General features: G+C 34.9%; 1 protein-coding gene and 1 long non-coding RNA gene across 2 annotated transcripts in view; one reads left to right on the top strand and one right to left on the bottom strand.

Moving 5' to 3' along the window:
• The window catches only part of LOC121739508 (N(G),N(G)-dimethylarginine dimethylaminohydrolase 1), a 21,884-nt gene extending 13,268 nt beyond the window's left edge, over window positions 1–8,616 (top strand). Inside the window, exons 2-5 of the mRNA XM_042132010.1 lie at window positions 1,228–1,327; window positions 4,946–5,043; window positions 7,416–7,643; window positions 8,184–8,616. Coding sequence (XP_041987944.1) covers window positions 1,228–1,327; window positions 4,946–5,043; window positions 7,416–7,643; window positions 8,184–8,291 — 534 coding nt within the window. The 3' untranslated portion in view covers window positions 8,292–8,616. The remainder of the gene's footprint in view (window positions 1–1,227; window positions 1,328–4,945; window positions 5,044–7,415; window positions 7,644–8,183) is intronic.
• LOC121739509 lies at window positions 3,514–25,041 on the bottom strand. The gene is made up of 3 exons (XR_006037454.1): window positions 24,881–25,041; window positions 14,861–14,867; window positions 3,514–3,525 (listed from the first exon to the last, which is right to left on the bottom strand). It is a non-coding gene; the product is annotated as an uncharacterized LOC121739509 (long non-coding RNA).

Below are 25,041 nucleotides of genomic sequence, written 5' to 3'. Positions count from 1 at the left end.
ATATGATTCTGTTGATAGGAATTATTCTGCACTATAACCAACACAAGTTTAAAAAGTATGAAATAAAATTAAATTAATAAATTTAAAAAACCCCCGCCAAAACAACTTTAAAAAGTAATGAAATAATATTTAAGTACTGCCTTTAAGTTCAAATAATTCCTAACTTGTGTAAAGTAATATTTTAGTCCATAATTGTTGTCAGGGTGTGTCGGGGGACCGCTAATGTAGATGTTTGATTTCACATAACAAGTTTAAGGATCAATTCACAGCGTCATAACCAGCGACTTGGCGGTTGTAGGTTGTAGTTTACTTGGCGGTCCCCCGACACACCGTGACAACAATTATGGACTAAAATATTACTTTACACAAGTTAGGAATTATTTGAACTTAAAGGCAGTAAATATTATTTCATTATTTTTTAAAGTTGTTTTGGCGGGGGTTTTTTTAAATTTCTTAATTTAATTTTATTATATTATAGATATGATCTTATAGGTCAGGAATATTGATAGTATGGGAGCCCTAGAACATTTTTTTTGATTACTATCAAGCTAATTTATTGTGAGTAGCTTCATTTTGATAAGACGAACAATATTTTTATCTGCAAAAAATCATGAAAGTGGTAGCTAACAGAAATAGAAAGGATTTCATACTTTTACTTGATGGTCCTAAAATATGGATTGTTCTATTTTTGTAGGACAAATACAATGTTACTCTTAAATTATATAACTATTAACCTATCAATATACAAAAAATCTGCTTGTTAGGGTTCCGTTGTAGGGTTCAGTAGTCAACCAAGTTTTGTTGATTTTATATATTAGCTTGATAGTAATAAAATGTTCTAGGGCACCCGTTCTATGAGTATTTTAACCAGTTTCTTTGTCAGTTCAAAATTTGTAGGCAAAGGGTCTATATTCTACGATTTTTAATTGAATTTGAGTTTATCATCAAGCAATGTTTGCTGTGGTTATACCGATAGCATTTAAAATGAATAATTAAGTACTGAATAGGTCTGTAGTTTTAATAGGTCTTCCTAAATATTGTAGAAAAATTTAATTTGAGGATGTCAGAATGTTTGTTTTGGAGCAATTTAAAATAACCTTCAATAAATCTTAAAGAATATAAAATCCTTATTTTATTTGCCATTGATGCGACTTTAAATCAATTTCCTTGATGTACCATATTATGAGTAATCAACTATTTCCTGTTTTATTAACCTTTGTATTTCAGATAAAGGCGATTAAGCGGACATTGAAGGAGTTGGGTCAGACTGTCATCGAAGTGGACGACCCAGAGGCGAAGCTGGTAGGCTCCGATGTGCTGTTCACAGGTAAACACTGACCGCGGAACGCATAGAGCAGTGTTTCCCAACCTTTTTCCGCCACTGACTCCAAAAAAATCAACCACAGATTTTAACTTAGTAAAATAAACAGCAAAAAATCGATTTATGTATGGTACAGAGATGACACCGCGTATTCTCATACATATACTCGCAGACCCCAGGGGTCCGCGGACCACAGGTTGGGAAACACCGCCATCGAACATTCGTATACAGGGTGTAACAAAACTAAGTGATAATACTTTAAGGTGTGTACGGTTCCACTATTGTTCGCTGTGAAAGCAGCGCTGAAAGAGTAACCTTTCTACCTTTGTAGGGAAAAATTCATGACGCGGGTCGCTGGCCAATACAAATCAAGAAAAAAAAGTTGTTAATACCTATAAACCTATAAATATTAATTGTCTCTTTTTGCTCGCACGAATATTGATCGCGTGTTTATACTTTATAGTTTATAAATTTGACGCCATTGAATGCTAGCTATATTTTCGTGCATAGAAATCTGGTCTTGAATGAATTATCACAATAAAATACGCTTGACACTCGAAAACTGCTGCGGTTAAGCAATATTTTTATCAACTTAAGCAATTATGTAGTCGCATGTACCCAAACACCGTGTCTAAGTCTGGCAACGCCGCAACGTTGCTGCACCGCTGTGCCTGCTGTGCTGTGTTAGATTATTTTCGTTACGGAATTGTTTGATTTGGTCGGCGCGCTCAAAGCGCGCGATAAAAGCTATTCTATTCGTGCCTTTAATGTTTTGATTGGTTTTTTAATGAAATAAGGGGGCAAACGAGCAAACTGGTCAACTGATAGAAAGCAATAGCTACCGTCGCCCATGGACACTCGCAGCATCAGAAGAGCTGCAGGTGCATTGTCGGCCTTTTAAGAGGGAATAGGATAATAGGGGAGGGTAGGGGGATGGGAAGGGAAGGGAATAGGGGAGGGTAAGTAAGGAAATAGGGTAGGGGATTGGGCCTTGATTGATTGGTGTATAATATAGGTTTAGTATATAATAAGGTAATAAAATTATTATTGGCAATCGCGAGCGAATAATTTCTTGAATAACCTACAAATTTTGCCGCTGAAGTGTATTTTCAATATTTTACAATAGATAGATCTTTAAGTTTATTATGCCAATCCAATCCAATTTGATCTACAATGTAAAGGCGGTCACGTTTTGGCCATGATAGGGTATAACTATTAACTATGTACCATCGAGGAAGTTGATTCCTATGCAATTGACAGACGAACGTTATTTGGTCGAATATGTCAATTCAATGTTAATTGTGATCTGTCAGCTGGGTTTGATGTAACGCAACCAAACTACTTAGGTCCCCGATTTGCATAGAAATCAACTTCTCTGATAGTACAATAAAATTACAGACAATTAAACTTAAGTAAGTATATCTTCTTTTATTTATATCATTAACTTTGAAAAGTCTTAACTATCCTTAGCTTCAAGCTGGCCGAAGAGACTGTAAACTGATATAATATAAGTATTTATACGTTTCTAAATGGTCTGTATTTTTCCATCATAGTCCAATATTTAGAGGTCGCATATTATTATGTATAAATGTATGCCAAGTAACTTTTATTTGCTAGCCGCTATGTTAGGTATAAATAGAACAATATTCGCAAGCGCCATAAATTTTAATAATAATCTGCTTCTCGCTATTGTAAAATCTACACTACTATTATAAAGAGGAAAGATTTGATTGTTTGTTTGTCTTGAATAGGCTCCGAAACTACTGGACCGATTTGAAAGATTCTTTTACCATTGGAATCCTACATTAATTCTGCTGAACATAGGCTAAACTTTATTTTGGAAAAAAATAGGGTTCCGTAAGATATTTGGGATTTTCGGACGCAAGGTGTAAAAAATCAACCAGAAATGTTACTTTTTTCGCGTACGCTGCCTAAACTATAAAAGATAGAACCATAAAATGTTCTAAGTAATTGTAGATCTTTTAAATATCTACAAAAAAGTCCGCGACAAACTATACCTATCTATATTGAGTGAGGCATAATAACCATTTTTTTATTAAAAAATCTTGAAAAGTTTTTGGACCGTATTTAGAGCGTTATAAAATTATCAGTTTATAAGGCTCTAAATACGGTAAATTACGGAATCTCCGTAGGGAAGGCCCTTAACTTTAGTCATGTAAGCGCTCGGATAGGTATTGTGTTGTCTGTCTGTGTGTCATGTATGGAAATGATCCTAGGCCTACGAATGTTCAATAAGAATAAAATAAATACTTAGTGATTTGGCACTAATTTGCAAAACATAACCTCAAAACACGATTAAATGGACGGTTGCGAACTAAGCCGGGGCCTTAATACCGACGAGCAAGCACGAGTTAAAGTATGCACAGTTTACCCAACGACGCACGTAAATTTACGAACACTCGAGTTTCGGCAGGGCCGAAAGTTTCGGCTATATTTTGGCAGATACCGAAACTAAGGCCGAAACCGAAACTAGATTTTTTGGCCGAAACTGGCCGAAACCGAAATTTCGGTCGGTCACTAATCTATGCCCGAAACGTCTTCGGAGATGCGATATTTTTGCATCCAGCCAGCCAGATCAGTTTTCGGATGTCCGTACGCTCAAGGTCGCGTCCGCGACCTTGACGACCTATAGCTTTCGGACATCCGAACAGCTGATGTTTTTCATCCGCGGACATTATGAACGGGACGCGGGACTCATCCGCGGACGGCGGACAATTTTCTGAAATGACTGGCCATACATCCGAAGACTCATTTTCCTACAAATCTTCCTACGTCCGCGGACGTCCCCGTATAAACCGTGCACATTGTTAGGTCGTATCCATCAGCCGCGACTTATAGATGCATCCGATAATTTGTTCCCAGCTTTAGATACTATTAGACAATGCTTACACGGCCAGTCTGAGATCAGCTTAGTCCTAGAGACAAGAGTTGAAAAAATATATGATAAAGTTAATATTTTTTTTACAAAATATAGGTAGTAGTCCTAATGTCGTTGAAACTAAGGTCGAATTTCGACCATTGGGTGATCTCTAGTATTGTTAAATAAGTACATAATATTATATTAATTAGATTCCTCCGTTACTATAAGTTTTTTCTGTGCTATTTTTATTTCAAGACTGTGTACTTTTAATAATGCGAATGTGTGTGTGCTTGTTTCTATCCTCACTTACCTTCTGACTTAACGCAAGTGCTAAAGCCTAAGCTGTGAATGGAGGCACAAAAAGTTATTACACCTAGAGGAATAGAGCAACAATCTCGAGCTGTCAAACGAAACCGAAATTTATTTACGTCTCAGGTATGTAAAAATTTGTTTACGCATACACAAGCATCTTTCTAAGAGATTAAATTGTCAACGTGCCGATAAGTGCCGACTGGACCGATTGGTTCTGTTGCCACTTGCCAAGTATCACAATTCTCACGTCTCTTTTACCACGGAGTGTTACTGATAGTGACATCTCGCTTGCTCAGGCCTTTTTTTCTCTATTCCGCTAGGTATACTAACTTTTAAATTTGTACAAATTATAATTTACCGGAATTTGCGCTAAGTACACATTATTATTAAATACATACACTCGTCTGAAATGCAAATATAAATGTTGTCAGGTCGTGAGTTCTTCGTGGGTATATCGGAGAGCAGCAACGAGGCAGGCGCGAGCGCTGTAGCAGAGGCTTTCCCGGAATTCCCATGTACCCCCATCAAGGTGAAACTTAGTTAGCAGCAGCAGATTTTACTGTCCCTTTATACGCTGTAGTTGTATGATAGCCAACGAGAATATACCTATTCACTGTTGATTTACAAAAATTGATGTTCCGTGCCACGGTATTGACTCAAAACTCAACAGCTGTCTATAGTTGCTCTGGATTTATGTATAGGCAGTATAGGCCATGGCCTATGGGCGGCAGCGTCCAAACTTTTGACTGTAGACAGTTATTGAAACTTTTACGGACGATGAATTTCTGTGCTGTACACTGTACAATACATACATTAGAAGTTAATAACATAATATAATATGATATTTATTTACTAGGGGTGGGTTGCACCAACTTACTTTAACTATCACTGTAACTTTAACTATAACTACAATGCAAAATGTCAAATCTTTGGTTAAAGTCAAAAATGGACGCCATATTTAACCATAACCATTAACCATAGAGCTCGACAAGGCTTGCCAACGGCAAGGCATTTAAACTTCAAGCGGTCGCGCGGCGTCGAATCGACTCCCCTCAATACATTTTCGTTGATATCATCGACATTTCTCGTTGAATCTGTATCATACTCTCAGTAGCTTTTCATAATTTATCTATCTCCAAAATAACTAGCTTACACTTACTCTCCGCACCCCGTTTGCAGCAAGGACCTCAATTGTTTTGGTCTCGGCGCCGGCGTCGAAAAGACTCCGCGCGCCTCTCTTATAATTTTATATGTCGTTTTCATATAATTCAGGCAAATTCTATGTTTATTTATAAAACTAAGTCATCTTGGACCGATAACACCGAGTGTTATTGCTAGATGAAGAAAAAATTGGAACTAGGATAAGCAAATTCCGATCACATTTTCTGCCGCTGTTCACACAAGATAAGCTTCTTTGGATCACTGGATTTTATAATTAAATTTTACTAAAAATACATTTAATTTTCCGGGTTAACTGTTTACTTTTAAAAAGACTAATAATTAAATTTATGAAATAATAAATAATGTTGAATATAAAGTGTTTTGTATCCCAAATTCACCTACGACGTCTTTTAGGTTACGCGCGACCACTGCCGTTACAAAATAGCGCGCGCCCGCTTGAAGGTTAAATGCACGTGGCGAAAAAAGGAACTAACGCTGTCATCATACAAACACGCCATTTTTGACAGTTCTCCTTTACCAGCAGCGCCCCCGCTCACGTTAATTTATAGCCTTGTCGTACCAGCTGTCATCTGCCAAATTCTGTGGTCAAAGTTAAGGTTAAAGTAAAGTATAGTTTATATATAGTCAATACTAGCTGCCAATAAGACTTGCTGCCAGTACTGGCGAGAATAGAGCTCCTGTCTATTTTTCTAGCCAGTGGCCTCCGCCCCATACCTCTCGACCCCCGCGCCAGCGTTGCGGACATATTATTATTGCGTTTGTACGGTGTATATCTGCGACAAAAGTAAACAAAAAATACCTACTTATACTTTAAAATTTATACAACTTTATAGAGAGCACGAATACTTGTGGGATAACATTCACGACCCATTCGTGTAGGATCAACTCAAAAAAACTCTGAAACTACTAAGATTAGAATATTCTAATCTTAGGTGCTTCAGCAACAAGGCTCTAGTTATTATAGGTCTATCACTTAACCATTGTTTTATCCAAAGTAGTTTTGTTTTCTTTCTTCTAATATTGCAATAATTAACTCTTCTCATAACAGTGCAGAGATTTTCCTTAAACATTTCTTTTCCAACAAACTTTGCCGCAAAATTATTATTTTCCAATTGCAAACTTATGGACACCCGAAAAAAAATCCGTGAATGCGATGGCCTCGTCTAAACAACATTGCCCAGGCGAATACTGGCTTCTGCAAGACTGGCGGCAGATTATTGGCTGTGTGTAAACTATACTTTAAAGTTAGCTTTACTATAACCATAACTTTAACTTTAACCACGCCTCTGGTGCAACCCACCCTAAATCCGTAAGTGTTTCTTAGTTAGTTACCTCTTTCAACTATTATACATCACTATGATACAGCTATTATATTAGTATTACCTATAACTATTATATTAAAAGCTTTTAAATAAGCATTTGGCTACTATTATACATTTGATATAGAACAAGTGTGATATCTTATCTCTGGATGAACATAATCTTATGATACTTATATAAATTTTTATGTCGATAAAGTACTATCAGAGAAGTTGATTCCTAAATCCTATGCAAATCGGGGACCTAAGTGTTTGGTTGCGTTACATCAAACCCAGCTGACTTATCACAATTAACATTGAATTGACATATTCGACCAAATAACGTTGGCCTGTCAATTGCATAGGAATCAACTTCCTCGATGGTACAATGTTTCTATGACAACTTTTGCTCTTTTTCCAGCTATCCAAAGGCGCGAAACACCTGAAACGGTACATAACGGTGGCGGGTGAGGATGTCCTATGCGTTGGCGCGAGTAAGGAAGCCCAGGAGGTGCTCAAACGGATGGAGCGCGAAGCCAACTTCTCCTATCAGACCCTGACAGTTCCAGAGGATGAGGCGGCCAACTGCCTTTATGTTAATGGGACTCTCATACACCGAGCTATAGAGGAGATACCTGAGAGCTTTAAGGTTTGTCACGCCCATAAAGTTAATTTAAGAAATTGGTTTCATCTGTGTGTAAAAATATGTGTACACTTACACAAGCATGATTGAACATGATTTCTATGAGATTAAATTGTCAACGTGCGGCTCGTGCCGACTGGATGTTAAAAAAAGAGTGCTGCTGTCATGTATCACACGTCTCTTTTTATCACGCAGTGTTGCTGATAATGACATCTCTCTCTTGCTCAGGCCTTTGTTTCTCTATTCCGCTGGGTATATTAACTTTATGGTTATACCATATGAAACAGTTTCTTCTTTTCTGTCTGTTGCTTCTTCCTAAGTTGAACAGCTTTTGATACAATTCGGTATGGTACTATACGGTAAAACCCCCCGCTCAGACGCGGCGCGTGCAGCGTTGCCAGACTTCGGCAGGGTGTTTGTATGCGTGCGACTGTTGCTATGCCGTGAAAAGTTGCTATGCAATAAGCTTTACCGCGGTATTCCCCGAGTGCCACTGTGCCACACGTATTTAAAATTAAAAATGATTATTTTTATGAAATGTTTCAGGTGTTTTGCGAGAAAATTGACTTCGCTCGTCGTTCTATTTGTTTTTCTGAACTGGCCAAAGTATCAACTGGACTTAGCGCTTGCTGCCTACTCGTGAGGAAACCTTAATTATATTTTAGCACAAGTTTAATTTTGGACTGGATATATCTGTCCCTTTCTATGCTTTGTCAGTTTTGCCCGTGTATAAAGCACTAACTCATTGCAGTTTTGGATTTTCTGTGTATCTTTTATCATGTTTCAGCAATAATTTTACTATGTTACACTATCTCTTTGGGACTATCCATGAAGTCGTAATACACGATTTTCACGATGTTTAGACCCCTCTCCCCACCTTGTCACACATATTTGCGAGCCCCTAGCCCTTCTTTACTGACGTCACTTTGCAATTTTACATCTAAAAACCACATAAATATTCAAAATTTTGCTATTCGCAAAACTTTATACGTAGGAGAGCCATGCTTTGGCATGAATGGGCCGGCTCGACCGGAGAAATACCACGTTCTCACAGAAAACCGGCGTGAAACAGCGCTTGCGCTGTGTTTCGCCGAGTGAGTGAGTTTACCGGAGGCCCAATCCCCTACCCTATTCCCTTTCCTACCCTCCCCTATTCCCTTTCCTTCCCTTCCCATCCCTACCCTATTCTCTATATTATCCTATTCCCTCTTAAAAGGCCGGCAACGCACATACAGCTCTTCTGATGCTGCGAGTGTCCATGGGCGACGGAAGTTGCTTTCCATCAGGTGACCCGTTTGCTCGTTTGCCCCCTTATTTCATTAAAAAAAACTTAGAACCCTCCTTGTCTACAGCACACTTAGTCGACCCCCTCCCTCCCCCTTTAGGTGTGACATACTTTATGGATGACCCCTTTTCCAGCGTTAGAAGAGTTTTGCTATTTATCTGTACTCTGTAGTTCTTTAAATTATATTATAGTATAAAATTATTATTATCTCTTTCTAGCTGTAGATTACATGTTGTCTCTTTTTTGTCGTCGTGTAATAAGCAATAATTTCTCTTATTTTAGCTAGCGATGTAGCTATTCTTTTTAATATTTGTCTATAATTAGTATAATCCTGACCAGGGATATAGAAAACTTAAATAAATACAGTGTTTAGTTATATTGCCTTGTAGATTGTATAGAAATGACTAATTCAGTTTTATTTTGTTGGTATAAAAGTGTTGTCAAAGGCAAAATAACTTTAAACGCACATAATATGAATCGTCAGATAGTTTTTACAAAGCTTTCTTCTTTTCCTGGTGAGGCTATTATTAAAAAAAAATTGGTAGGAAAATCTGCCCTTTCGATTTTTGTACATTCCAGTTATAAATGTCCAGTCCATGGCATTTTTATAGTTAAGTAAGTATATAATAAAATAATTATAATATTATTCACTATTATGTATCCCAACCACATGCCCTATGTCTTGTTTTGTCATAATATACACAGTGTATAATATAAGTATCTTTGTTAGGTAGCTTTTAAGTAGCATTTCATTTAAAATTTAGCCTCTTATATAAACTACTTTTGTAAAAAGTAAATTATGTATCTAAAGTCTAAGATTGTGTTCTAAACTAGCAAGACCATTTTTTAGGGTTCCGTACCCAAAGGGTAAAAACGCGACCCTATTTCTAAGACTCCATTGTCTGTCTGTCTGTCCGTCTGTCTGTATGTCTCCAGGCTGTAACTCAAGAACGGTTATATCTAGGGCGATGAAATTTTCACAGATTGTGTATATCTGTTGCCGCTATAACAACAAATACTAAAAACAAAATAAAATTAATATTTAAGGGGGGCTCCCATACAACAAACGTGATTTTTTTTTGGCCTTTTCTGCTCTATATCAATAATAGCAACAGGTAAGTTTTTCACACAATACTTAGTTTTATGTATACTTTAATATTTAATAATAATATTAATATTAAATAAAAATTTAAGAGGGGCTCCCATACAAAAACACAAATGTTGACCTAATTTTGCTCTATAATGGTACGGAACCCTTCGTGCGCGAGTCCGACTCGCACTTGGCCGATTTTTTCTCTTAGTAATTACTAATTATCGCCATATATATGTTTTCTAATATTCTAATATACATCACTTATTTATTGCTGAAAGCTGCATCAAAATCTCTGTAGGAGTTCATAACATCTAAGATCACATAACTTAATTTTATTATATATACTTAATGCTAAGTAATGAAAAAAGTATGAAAATGATTGATTACATTCATAATATATTGCCAACAGTGATAATGTCTTCTGTAGACTGCCAAAATAATTAAAAAGTATTTTCCCAGTGCAAAAGTAATAATAATAATATAATATTATAATATATTTTGATTACTTATAAAAATTTACTTCTCTATATAATTCAAAATTAATAATATTAATTATTATATATTGCTCCACTATAATATAACCACAGAATAGATAATAGTGATATAACTAATATTTAAAAGGTTTTTTCGAGGAACGTAGGTCATAGAGCATATTATTATATTTAAAACTTGTGTGTGTATTAGTATTATATTAGGGAGTGCCTCCGCTGCCGGCGCCGGCTACCAAAAATATCAGTAATGGACGGCGGTAGTAAGGGGGGTATATATAGGATCCAATATATATGATCATTTGATCATATGTGCATATTACATTATCATATTTCATTGATCCTATTTTACGTCATGTTACGTCATAATATGTGGTTTCAATAGCCAATGGAGAGCGCTAACGCTGACAGGTATTGACGTCAGGGTTACTAGATCTCAGAGAATTCGATTGGTCAAAAGACATCGTCATTTTTAATATGGCTTGTTTTTTGTTATTTCAGCAAGATTATCCAAGTATATAATTAGAAAAATAATTACATTACATTATTTGAAACGAACAAGAAATTAAAAACTCTTTTTTATATTAAATAACTGGCAACACCTATTTCTATGACCGTATTGGAGCCAATCTCTCAGCAAATGTCAAAAATCTATGATCAAGGAAGAAATGAATCATATGTCTATATTACATTATCCAATATCATTGACTCAATGATCTCGGATCCAATATATATGATAATCTAATATACCCCTAACTGCCGGCAGCCGAGATATAAAACAACGGCTGCCGGCGCTGGCACTCAAAATAGGAACCGGAGAAATCTAGTTCTAGTGCCCGTAAACAAATTTTAAAAATAAATTAATAACTATAATCTCAAATACTGATTCGATTTCTTAACCGACTTCCAAAGGTGAAGGTTATATGATTTATATGTTCGGCTGTGGATATTTTAGTTTTTTTGTGATGCATTTTCATCTACCTAAGCTTTACTACCTTTTTTCAGCTACCAAAAAGAAAAATTTTTCACCACAGTATACCCCGTGGTTACATACTTCCGAAGGTACTGAACAGAACTTCGGACTCCTTATACATGTTAAAGAGTTTCAGCGTTGTTTAAAGAAGCAAAGGTACTTATATGTATTATGCTACTATACAGATCATATATTTTATCATCATCATCACTACCTACTATTAAAATCACTGACCTCCATTAAACAAGTACGCTGGACTTATGATACCCAACCGTGATCGCTTGTCAAATGACAGAATAATGATCAAAAACATACAACGTTGCCAGACGTCTCGATTTTTGCGGGGCGACCCGATTTTTTCATCAAATTTTCATTGTCCTTTAGCTCAAGACTGATGTTTTTGATCATTATTCTGTCATTTGGCAAACTTCGGAAAACGGCGCCGGCAGCGGAGGCACTCCCATTCAGTGACGGATTAAGACTACTCGATGCCCTAAGCAATGCCTGTGTACCCCCCATCCGTATGTCAACAAGAATCTGTGTTTAAGCTTTTACCCCCTAAAAACATGACTTAAATTTAGGAATTTTTTTTGGTGAGGTTTTCGGTGAAGTGAGAGTGGTGAGACGTGATGCCCTAAGGACGGATGTTTTTTGTCCTTCTGGTGCCCCCTCAGACGTGATGCCCTTGGCAATTGCTTAATTTGATTAATGGTTAATGCTCCCATTATATTATATAAGAATATTTAGTACACTAAAAATACGTTGTTAATGTTTTTTGACAATTATCATAGAATAAGGGTTCTGTACATAGTCTTTTACGGGACTTACTTAAAGTTATAACGGAACCTTAAAAATTAAATTCGATAGACGTGAACAAGCTGGTCATAATATTATAGAGATATAATGTATAAAAGTCACTTACCTATTTGTACCTAAATAATTAAATCTAGCAAGGTTCTATGTGTTCAAAATATTATAAAATTATGATACAATAATATAGGTATGCTATGCTTATATGCTATTGCAAAATTTTAATAATAAGCAATTAATGACTTCATATTATGACGATAGAGAGCCATGATGGCCACATTAGCGCAGCTATAAGTAAGCACAAACTATAACGCCAGTCAATCGTGGACGAAAACAAACGTTCAAACATCATGGAGGTTGCATAAAACATCAAATTCATTTCATAAACCTTTTCTTCAACAAATTTCAATAACAATACGATTGTTATCCTCCTTTTGGAAATCTTCATAATTCAATGATAATTTTCCTAGGCGCTAGCATATTTTGCTAAATCGAGTTTTCTTTGAATGTTTAGGTGCTCCGATCCCCGACAAAAATTTCAAATAAAATGCCACTTTATGAACTAGGCTATAGGTTTCATTTTCTACTAACATTGGTTTAGCGACCAGCATCCTATGTAGTGGTGTAGACAAAAAAAATTGGCCAAGTGCGAGTTGGACTCGCGTACGAAGGGAATTATTAAAGTACAAATATAATTAAGGATGCTGTGAAAATTTCAAGTGCCTAGCAGTTGCCATCATTGATAACGAGCAAAAAAAGCCAAAAAAAATACGTTTGTTGTATTGGAGCCCCCCTTAAATATTATTTGTTGTTTTTGTTGTAACATTTAGTATTTGTTGTCATAGCGGCAATAGAAATACACAATCTGTGAAAATTTCAAAAGTTTAGCTATAGCGGGTCTTGAGATACAGCCTGGAGACAGACAGACATACAGACGGACAGACATCGAAGTCTCAGTAATAGGGTCCCGTTTTTACCCTTTGGGTACGGAAGTCGGAACCCTAATGTTACCTAGTCTAGGTCATAAAGTGGCATTTTATTTTAAAGTCAGTCGCGGTCGCTTCCTGCGAGGATCGGAAAGTCAACTTTAGATATAAATTTGTATTAATATCGTGTTTATATTGAATCTCAAATCCAGTGATCCATTCCAAGACTTATTCCCTCTTTATGTCTCTAATATTTTATTATTGTGTTGCTAAATTATTTAGTTTAGTTATTTTAACGCACAAAACATACCTCATACTATCCATTCCCTTGAAGACTGATTTTCGTATTTAAAAAGCTCGATTCAGCTAAATAATCTTATAACAATATAGTTTCCTTATCGTTTCGATTCAGTCTCAAAGTATATATATTTTTTTTGTTTGAAATAAGTATTTAGGTATTCCAATGAATGAATATTTAAAATATTCTGTTCTATTCTTTTAGTTGTAGTTACATTTTTTGTGCTTTTTAACCGACTTCCGATAAGGGAGGTTCTCTTATTCCTTTTCCCTAGTCGTAGTTTTGCAAACGCATAATAATGTACCTGTGTGTTGTCAATAATAAAATCACAGTGTTATAAGATCTTTGTATTGTTTAAAATAGTAGAGATTATTAATATATAGCGTTGTATGCCTATTTAAAATTGTACCGCATATTATATTAAGTATGTTGTGAAACTTATATTATTATTATATTTAAGGTAAACCCAATACTGATAAAAGGACATATTGCATTCACTATTGCTATCCCTGTCTTATATGTTGGAAATGTCAAGATAGACTAAGACGGCAATATAGTATTTTGTAGATTTTGTGTATTTTTATTAGTAAGGGGTGATAGATACTATAATATAGTACATATTATGTTAATGTGATCCCAATAATATATACTACCTTTATATGTATTAGTTTAAGTAGTGTCTATATTAAGACGTGTACTATTACGGTAATATAACGTTATTATAATGTAGTTATAATTAATTATAATAGGGAACGGTGGGGTAAAATAGTGATTCTAAGGTTCAGAGTATAATAGATTTTGTCAGCAAGGCGATAAGAGTTATTATGCTCTGAACGTAATGTATAGGTCGCGCAAATCTTTAAGATTTCTCAGCGCAATTGGCGCATATACAGTAGATAATGATTGCGGATCAACGTAACTTGGTCGGGCTATGTGTCAAGCTCATTCGACAGACTAGCATTTGACATAACTCAACCAAGTTACGTAGGTCCGCTATCTGCCAAATGGATTGATGGATTAATTCAATATCTACCAATAACGACACGTCAAATCACTGATCTACCAAAAGCGAGTCCCATATTGCTTTAAAAGATTATTTAATATCAAATGCTGCTTCCATCCTGCTTCCATCTTTGCCGAGCGCAGCGGTCTAAATGTTGTGCGCGACCTTTAACCGTGGCTTACCCTACCGTCCTATAAACGGCGTTTTAAAGTTAACTTCACAAACTTTTAGGAATGGACTCAATTAAGCTAAGTTTTCATATACATTTTGGAGGTTATTTAAACCGCCTCCTTATAAAAAGTCGGTTAAAAAAACTTGAGGGGTGTCAAGGGAAACCCGGATGGAACGAAGATGCTTCTATAAGAGGGAGAGATAGAGAGACAGAGAAACACGCTCACGGCTTACAACTGTAGCAAAAAGTGTCGTTACAACTTTTGGTCTTAATTTTTTCCGTCTAGCCCCCTTTCGCAACGCGCGATAAGGAACTTCGTTCCAAAAGTTTCTTGTCTTAATAGATTTACAATTCGACTGTTGTTTTCAATCAAACATTGCCAAAAGGCAAAATTGTTCTTAGTAATATCTATGGTAACATGTTGTATAATAAATTTTAGCTGTCTGTTTACAGAATTAAAAAAATAATATTATGTTTTGTTATTTTATGTAAGAGAAGTATCTAAGTTATTTTTTTTTAAATATCAACTAATGTTCCGTCTTAAGCTTATGGAGTTAATTTAAAACTGCCAATAAGTCGTCTTTAAATATACTATTATATGTAACTTATAATAGTATATCAAAAGTATATCAAACCCACTACTCGAATACAAAATAGTCTGGTTAGTCATAACTTACTTATAGACACTATAATATAGTATTTATAATAGTAATGTATTTAGTATAATAATTAATTATAACTAAGAATTTTTATTCCATTTCGATATAAAAGATGGAAATCAGAAATGTATTGGATTCGAGTTTTGACCATGGGCGTAGCCGGCCTTGGGCTCCGGGTGGGGCAGCAGTCAACCCCCGCCCGGTAATTTTTTAAATATACAAAAAAACAACCAGCAGTATTCAAATAAATATTAAGTTAACTAGATTAACTACTAATTAAAATTAAACAAAACAAGCAAACAATACGAATCGCCGCTAACTATTTATATTGTGTAACTTTCACGGATATTATGATTGTTCTTAGTATAGGACTAGGATTTTTTTTAATAAATTAAGCACCTTGTAGGTCGAACCCAGGGTGGGGCAAGCGGCCCAGCTTGCCACACTGGGGCAAGCTGGGGCGCTTGCCCCAGTGTGGCTACGTCCATGCTTAAGGGGGCGACTAACCCTAAAGTGTCGATTTTATAATTCATTTTTATACTTGAAAATAAGCCCCGAATTGTTTCATTTTCTAAAATAAGATACTACATTCTATTTCCGAGAATTCAATCTGAGCAAAAACACGATATCTTAAAATTTTCTCTATAGAAAAAATCACAAAGATGCATCTAATTTTCACGAATTTTTCATTTATTGCCATACAAACCGTGCATTGAACTAAGTTAATATTTTAACACATTGTATAAAATTCTATCATTGATCGACCTAGCAGATTTTAAAATGTTGTATATTTATCGAGTTATTGAGAAAAAATTGATTTGGCGATGAATCCGCGTCCTCCCTTTTCACCTGGCATATGAAAGACGGGCGTGAGTGTGAAGAGAGAAGAACGATGTTTGACGTTAGTCGCCCTTTTAAGTTTGCAATGATTTATGTCACATTTTTTGATTTGTAATTTAGCTTCCGAAATTGTTGAATGTAATGTCACAGTATAGCAATATGACATAATATCCCTACAGTAGTGAAACGAATGTACTTGCGCAGAGCAACGGAGGGGTACCCGCGGGGAAGCGGGCGGCGCGGGCCCGCGTACACAAACTCGCGGAGTTTATGTACCTGCACCCACAGGGGTGACGTTGGCGCGTTGTCTACGAATTTTGTGTTGTAAAACGATAACTTATCTTATAAACAATGGGATATTATAATAAATGTTCAGTGTACGGATGTAAATCTGATTCAAAAAACAAAAAGGATTTAAATTTTCATAAATTTATATCGGCTCACAGTTTACACTAATATTGTGTTGGTCTTGGCGGCATGTATTTGCATCACTGTTTTATTGTTTACGTTGTAAGAAGTGTAACAAGGAGAGAAACAATATATAATAAATTAAAAGTCTGTCAAATACCCTGCTACATACTAATTAGTACCTACCTACTCAGGTACACATATCAAGTGTAACATACCGCGCCCTTACCGCCCACGTAATAAGAGTTTTGAAGTGCTTCTGTTACACCTGACGTATGATTAATTATTGGATATTTTATACCTATATTCGAAATTTCGAATGCGTCTACATTATTTTAATCCTTCGATCGTGATTCGTGGATCCTTGGAAATCTATTGTTATTCTATTGTGTCTCGCTCACCGGTGAGCTTATGGGGCTTGATAGGTTAATTAATTTTTTAAATAGAGAACTAAAATCATCTAAAAATAAAGTTTCACGTAAATATCTGGCAGTACGACATAATATGTACGATTCATCTACCGGCTCAAAAATTTCCTTTCCACTCCGGTCAAGACCTTGCTGGTGCAGTCCCTTATCTTTCCTATAATTAACTATGGTGACGTGTGCTGTTTAGATCTTAATGCCGACAAACTCGATAAACTCGACCGATTGTTTAATAATTGCCTCCGATTCATATTCAACCTTCGAAAATACGACCATGTTTCTTCGTATCGCTCCAAGCTACACTGGTTACCAGTACGTCAGCGCCGCTCCGTGCGAGCGCTATGTGTGCTATATTCTCTGCTGCATCATCCCCATACTCCCGAATATCTCGCCACTCACTTTCAATATCGTTGCAGCAGGCACGAAATTTTTATCGATACCTCCGATCCATTTCAAATCAGCTTTTAAGTTGCCCTTCTTACAAGTCAAGTTCCGTCCACTCTTCTTTTAATATCCAGGCTATTCTCCTCTGGAACGCTCTTCCTCCGGAAATCAGGATGTCAAAAACCAGAGATACTTTTAAGCGCAGGGTACGTGAGTTTTACTTGAAACAATTGGCAGACTCTTAGTTTTCATAATTTATGGGATAAATTAATATTTATAATATTTTTAGCAACATCATTGATCAACTATATATTATTATAATATAGATATTATATTATAATATATAACGTATGGATATTGGTTTTATTTATATATAATTTTATGTGTGATAATATGTATATTATAAGTATAGTATAATATTAAACAATATATATTTTATAAGTATAATATACATTTATTATTTTTTTCTGTCTTTTCCTCTTTCAACCCGACTGACACCTATACAACTTTGTCCTTGTATCGCCCAAAGGTTGACTGGTAGATAATGCCATACGGCATTAAGTCCACCTTTGTACCAGGGATGTTGCGGATCCCGATTTTTGCACATCCGCGGATGCGAATGCGGATGCGGATTTTTAGATGCAGATGTTTAGGATCCTACATAAATATAGTTTATAAAATGAAAAAGTATTATTTTAATTTTTAATTAATGTGTTAAAAATAATAGTACAGGTTAGAGCTAGAACAAATTTTTTAATTAATATCAAGCTAATTTTTTGTGAGTAGCTTCATTTTGGAACGCATTTTGAATAGAACAATCCATATTTTAAGACCATCAAACGAAATATTAAATCATATTTATCTTTTTTAGCTACCACTTTCGCAGAGGAAATTGTTGTTCCTTTTATCTAAATGAAACTGCTTACAAAAAATTACCTTGATAGTAATAAAAAAAATTGTTCTAGGGAACCTGTACTATAATAATACTTTTGTATTCAAGAGATAATAATTTGTAAATGAAAATTACATTAATTATTGTATTAACCTCTACCACTTTTTTGTTAGTAAGTACACGAATTTAGAAATAGGAGCATAAAGCATTATACTTAAATTATTTAATAGTAATAATGTCGCTTTTAATTAAGTAAGAAGCACAAACAAACATGTAGTGGTTAATGTACACAAGACAATAATTAATGCACCGCAATAAACGCGTCGGATTCTGTGACCGTTTTTAGGGTTCCGTAATCAACGAGGAACCCTTATATTTTCGGTCTATCTGTCCGTCTGTCTGTTTCTCCGCGGTTTCGCTCAGAGAATAGCCTACGAAGTCGAAATTAGGCATGAATGCACATATATATAAACGGTGTCGACAGAATGGTACATAAAGCCTTTAAAAAAAATAATGTGATCTTCCTTACACACCAAGCGGGGATAAGTCTTTTTATTTTGCGTCCACTCCACGATTCGATTTAATGCGGATGCGGATGCAGATGCGGATGTCCAAATATATGCGGATGCTCCGCATTTGCGGATGCGGATGCGGATATTCGCAACATCTCTGCTTTGTACCTATATGTGCATAAAGTTTTTAAAATAAATAAATATGTAAATATAAGACGCTGATTAAACAGATTAAATGATAACATTTGCATTACAAGCACTATATTTTGTTTTTATTTTATTTCCCGTTTCGTAGCAACCCTGGCATATCTGCTCGGTACCTGTTATCGGTGGCGGCATCGTGCGACGTCAAAGGCGTTTCGTTACTGTAGGGACTAATATTGCTATACTGTGGTATTGTTAAGTCAGAAAAAACAGGGCACTTAGACCACTTGTCCTTAATAATTTCGACCGCGACGTTAATTAAAAAATGTATTTATATTATTATGTACTTTTTGATTTTTAACTTAGCTCTCAAAATTATCAAATGCAAGTTGTCTTAGTGCCCTTCTAATATAAATACAGTCACATCGTTTTCGGTAGCTTTAGTTAAGCTATTACAATTTGCATAACTTTTACCGAATTAAGAAATTCCGTAACGAAAAATACCTAACACTATTTTATTTCATTTAATAAAAAAATACACTTTACAAAAATAAAAGTATCTCCCTGAATAAGGCTTTTGATAAAAATTCCAATTAAAGAATTTAATTCTCATACTTACTACTTGTAGACTACTGGTGATTTACTTTGAAGTTAATCACTAGTAGTCTACAATAATCGCTTTATGTTCTATTTGTTCTATATTACTTTATAAGTATTTTTTGTTCTTATTTTATATTGATAATTTTGTTATTTATTGTAACTTTTATCTTATTTAATTGTTGACGAATCTCTAGTTAATTTATATTGGCAGCTTTTTAAACTACAAAAAGAATTAAGTTAATAACTGAATATTATCTTAATCTTATTGTAATTAGCATAAAATATAAAGTTTGTGTTATAATAATATAACTGTTCCGGTTTTTAATTTATTTTTAGCTAGTAAGATTCTTTTAAACCCTTATGTTGCTCTGCAATAATGTGTCGTAATATTATGGAGCCATAATATATGTCACACATTTCAATTTTTTAACCTGTTTCCGATTTTTCACTTTTTTAGTATTATCATAGTTAGACCTATAATAAGTTCTTTCTCATTGTAAAGACACTAATAAATACTAGTCACAATTTTTAATTACTATGTGTGATGTTTCAATCCCATAGAAAATATAGTCTAAGTCCTCTGAGTAAACAACATGCCTATAGTCTATCAAGAAAGTCATGACAGGCGGGAAAATGTTCTAAACGTAATCACGCTTAAAAGGTGTATTCTTTTCTTTGTATTTTCACACACTTTGTATTTTACATTTTAAATATTTCCTGCCTTGCACATTTTTATCACGAATTATTAATAAAGTCTCTTATTTTTTATTCCATTTAAAAATTTTCCCGCCTGTCATGACTTTCTTGACAGACTATAGTATAGTCATGTTGTTTACTCAGAGGACTTAGACTATATTTTCTATGGGATTGAAACATCACACATATCTAGTAATTAAAAATGGTGACTAGTGTCTTTACGATGAGAATGAGAAAGAACATAATATTTTTAATTTAATGATATCTCGTGTTCCCTTATATTGTAACTGTGAAAGTGCTCTATATAAAAAAATGATAATTTTTGAACTACCCGAATTCATTTCTTCTTAGTATAAGACGTAAGCACAAATGCTTAGAATCTTGAACGTTATTTAGTAAGTACTATAGATACATACCCTGTGTAGTTTTAGTCAAACGCATTTATATGGTGTTGTGAACTATATGTTATATATTATGTCAGATATAATATATCCTGTAGAAATAGTTTGAGTATGTATTTCTCATGAGTGTTACTTTTGTCATTTAGAGCCATCTAGCGAAAACGTTAGAACTAATAGCTTGGGTAAAACAGTCAATGCAGATAAATATAAATAAAATGTTTAGAAATATACGATTGTTATAAACTGTGTGAAAGACAAGCTTCATAACGTACAAGCTAACATTAAACAATAATATTTAAACCACTGTTCTTTTATCAGCGCATTATTCTTAAATGTAAGACAAATTGTAAATGTATAGATAAATTCTTATTAAAAGCAGCTTCGTCGTCGATATAAAATTCTGTTAGGTATGCTATTAAACAGGCGCGGTCGCAGCCTGAAATTTTGGGGGAGGGGTCACTCAATAATCACTACACTAATATTTTTTTTTATCTGCGCCCTCGGACGGTTCTGGGTTGAGATTTTTTTATTTGACCTTAGATTTGGGGGGGGGGGGGGGGTCATGTCCCCGGTCCCCCCCCCTTCGGACCGCGCCTGCTATTAAAACTCTTCCATTATGGTCTAAACGACGAAGAAAGTCACAAAACTGCATAAAAAATGTTTGTATGGAAGTGACTTGCTTTGTGGTTTGAATCATAGTGACAATCACTGTTGAAAAAACTGTTTTATATCTGCATTTTTCCAGCAAAATTAAAATTGTTTACGCTGAAGTGACTGCTTTATCTATTTATTACGCTGAGTGTCCTGTTTATGACTTTTAATATTATAATATTGTCTAAAATATATTAAATGTATTGTAGAATTTCAATAAATGTTATGAGTGAAACAGTTTTTTTTTATTTAGCATTGCTGCAGGAATAAATTCTCTTACGTCGATTGAAGTTTTGATCACAGTCGGTCTTGCTCCCCTTGAGATAACATCGAAAGCCAAACTCTCTGTATCTGAAAATAATCTTTAAAATGTAAATGTATAAGAGAACTGTCTCTGATGATTCATTTTACAATATATATGCATTTAGTCAGTTTTGCACTTTGGTTTAACCCAAAATAAATGATAAAATACAGTAGGTCTGTAAAGATTTTAAATGTCAATTTGACTCAAAAACGCCATCTAGTGGTTGTAATTTGCTACAACTTGCTCTTTGCACGATTTTCATGAAATTTAGAATATTAGTCTAAGCGATAAGTTGAGAATGGCGAAATATAGAGATAAGGGTCATAAAAATACGTGCGATAGCTCATTAGATTCGGGAAGACGTCTAGAAAAATGTATCAGAAGCGGGTATTAGCACACAAAAAATTGCAAAAGTTATAAGCAAGTTAGGTTGCCAAAAAAAATGTATTACGTTTGTTGTTAAAAACTCCGAAACTATTAACATTTAAGAAGTTTAAAAAAAAGATTCTTAAAGAGGAGGAAATTTCCATAAGAAAACTCCCAACTCCCGGAATTCTATCTCTATTATTCATAATTCTAATTTATTATTTAACGCTGAAAGTAAGCCTCCGCGCGCCATTTTTAGGTAGCGCGCGCGGCTACAAAACCGAGCACGTCACACTGATTATTTTTTAAAAGCATCGAAATAGTCCATTGGTTTATAAATTTTTTATTAGCAAATGGCGGATTTTTTTTTTTTTAATAAATACATGTCCTTCATTGATATGAAAACAATTACGTGATAATAAATGAAACAATTTTTTTTTGACAATATTAATTGCATTTCTAGTTTTTTGTTCAAGTTAAAAATTATTATAAACAAAGTATTAATTTTTTTTAACTTTTATGGCGTGATCTTGTTAAGTATGTTTATATCAAGGGCTCCACGAAGTGAAAAACTTTTACGAAAATTATTTAAGATTTTATTTAAAGTACAATGAGGGCGGAAGTTCGAAAAAATTTCGTTAGTTAACATTTGTCTAATTTGTAGAAAAATTAACTTGAGGTTAAATTTCCAACGGGAGCAAATTCTTTGAAGTGTTTGGAATACACCATAAGTTTTTGAAATTTTTAAATTAATATTTAATACCTTTTAAAAAATAATCAGTGTGACGTGCTCGGTTTTGAAGCCGCGCGCGCTACCTAAAAATGCCGCGCGGAGGCTTTCAGCGTTAAATTAGAATTATAAATAATAGAGATAGAATTCCAGAAGTTGGGAGTTTCTTTATGGAAATTTCCTCCTCTTTAAGAATCTTTTTTTAAACTTCTTAATTGTTAATAGTTTCGGAGTTTTTAACAAAAAACGTAATACATTTTTTTTTGGCAACCTAATTTGCTTATAACTTTGTAATTTTTTGTGTGCTAATACACGCTTCCGATACATTTTTCTAGACGTCTTCCCGAATCTAATGAGCTATCGCACGTATTTTTATGACCCTTATCTCTATATTTCGCCATTCTCAACTTATCGCTTAGACTAATATAGGGAGATTCGGATGCGATAAATCGATCTAGCTAGAAATCATTTATAGAAAATGTCATTTCATTCGTATCTTATCGAATACCGAGCAAAGCTCGGTCAAATAGCTAGTATTATATTTTTTGTGTGATTTCAAAATCTGTAAGTAACTACAGTGTCTACTCTTTTTTGACAAGCTATTTTTGATAGTCCTGCAGGGTTAAATTTCAAAATCTTTTCAGCTGCTACCTGGCGAAGCTCTTTGTAGGGTTCTTGTCGTGATAAACAGCTTTCAACGAGGGTTTTTGATGTTCAATTTACCACCAGGTGACGCTATGTAGCCAGTGTATTGCAAACAAATGGCAAAAATTCGTTTTCTAATTTTAATTTTTATAGATAAAAGTACTAGATAATATACTTAGTGCCTACGGACGTCAACATGATCCAGGGGGGTGGGGGGGTGGGGGGGAGCCCCCTCTGCCCCCCCTCGGTATGCCCATGAAGCATATTATCGTGACACATGACAGCAGCATTGACACGATCTACTCTAAGGCTTCCATAGCGGCACCTGGTGGCAAATAGAATATCAAAAAACCCTCATTGTCGCGAACCGAACCTGAAAACCGTCCTTTGCATGGCATCTATTTATTTTAGTTACCATTGTGCGCCACTGGCAAGCTTGATGGCGCTGTTACGATGCCTGGATAATAATATCAGATAAGTAATATCTAAAATCCGCGTGTCACAACTCACAGTGTTTGCGCGTGGACTCCTCCAAAACGGCTCAACCGATTTTAATTAAATTTTGTATGTACTTACCATCGAAAAAATTGATTCCTAGGCAGTTGACAGACCAACGTCATTTGGTCGGATCATGTCAGTGTTAATAATTGTGATCTGTCGGCTGGGTTTGACGTAAGAGCCTGTATACACGGTGCGTTGCGTTGACGCAGCGCTGTCGTTGGACGCATAGCTGGCCCTTTGTATAGCTCCGTGAGCCGGCCACACAGGCGCTGGCCGCTGCGTCATCGCAGCGTTATACGTTATACGTTAGGCCTGAGAATAGTTTTTATCAACTTTTTATATTGTCAATAAGTACTTACTAGAAATAATTTATACAACTAAATATATTAAGGCAAAATAACGTTTGCCGGGTCAGCTAGTTTTTTATATTATTGTAGTTTACGACTGCCAGTTAGTAGAAACACAAAACATTTTACTGTATAATTTACAATGAGTAAGTATAAGAAAAATCTTAATTTATTATTTTTGAAGTTAATATTTTATACTTAAGTACATGTAATTTCACTAGATGGCGGTAGTTAACACAAATATGTACATTTAGAAAAAGTTTATGTAACTCCTACGCGAGTCGCACAACAACAAAATTAACAAAAAATTAAACATCTATCCCCTTTCACTTCACTTCAAGACCTGGCTTTTGACATTAAGGTTGCAGTCTTGCAAAATTCACTCTCTTCGAATTATTTGCGCACTTTTGTATAATATTTTTTTTATGACAAACTAACACTAAGTAATAAAATAACACGAAATATTATTATTGCGTATAATATAAGTAATAGCTAGTTATTTTTTTAAGTTCATCTATATGGATAATGCTAGGTAAATCGAGCGTTAAAAACAGCTCTTTCGTGTAAATCGTGCCCAATATCATTTCGAGTTGTGTTTGTGCGCTTAGTTTATGGCAATAAATAATTAATTTAAAAATCAAACACAATAAAATTCACAGATTGTGTATATCTGTTGCCGCTATACAGAACCGCTTACACGGGCAATAATTACGGCAATAATTGCTCAGCGTCACGAATTGAGCGATCTGGAGCAATTAGTGGAGCAATATGGAGCAATTTATTTCATATCGCTCAAATATTCGATGGGCACATCACTCAATATTGTATTGCCCAATATTGCTGCTTGTTGC

The sequence above is a fragment of the Aricia agestis genome, chromosome Z (genome assembly GCF_905147365.1).
Source record: "Aricia agestis chromosome Z, ilAriAges1.1, whole genome shotgun sequence".
Taxonomy (NCBI): Eukaryota; Metazoa; Arthropoda; class Insecta; order Lepidoptera; family Lycaenidae; genus Aricia; species Aricia agestis.
This window is presented reverse-complemented; position numbering and strand designations above follow the sequence as displayed.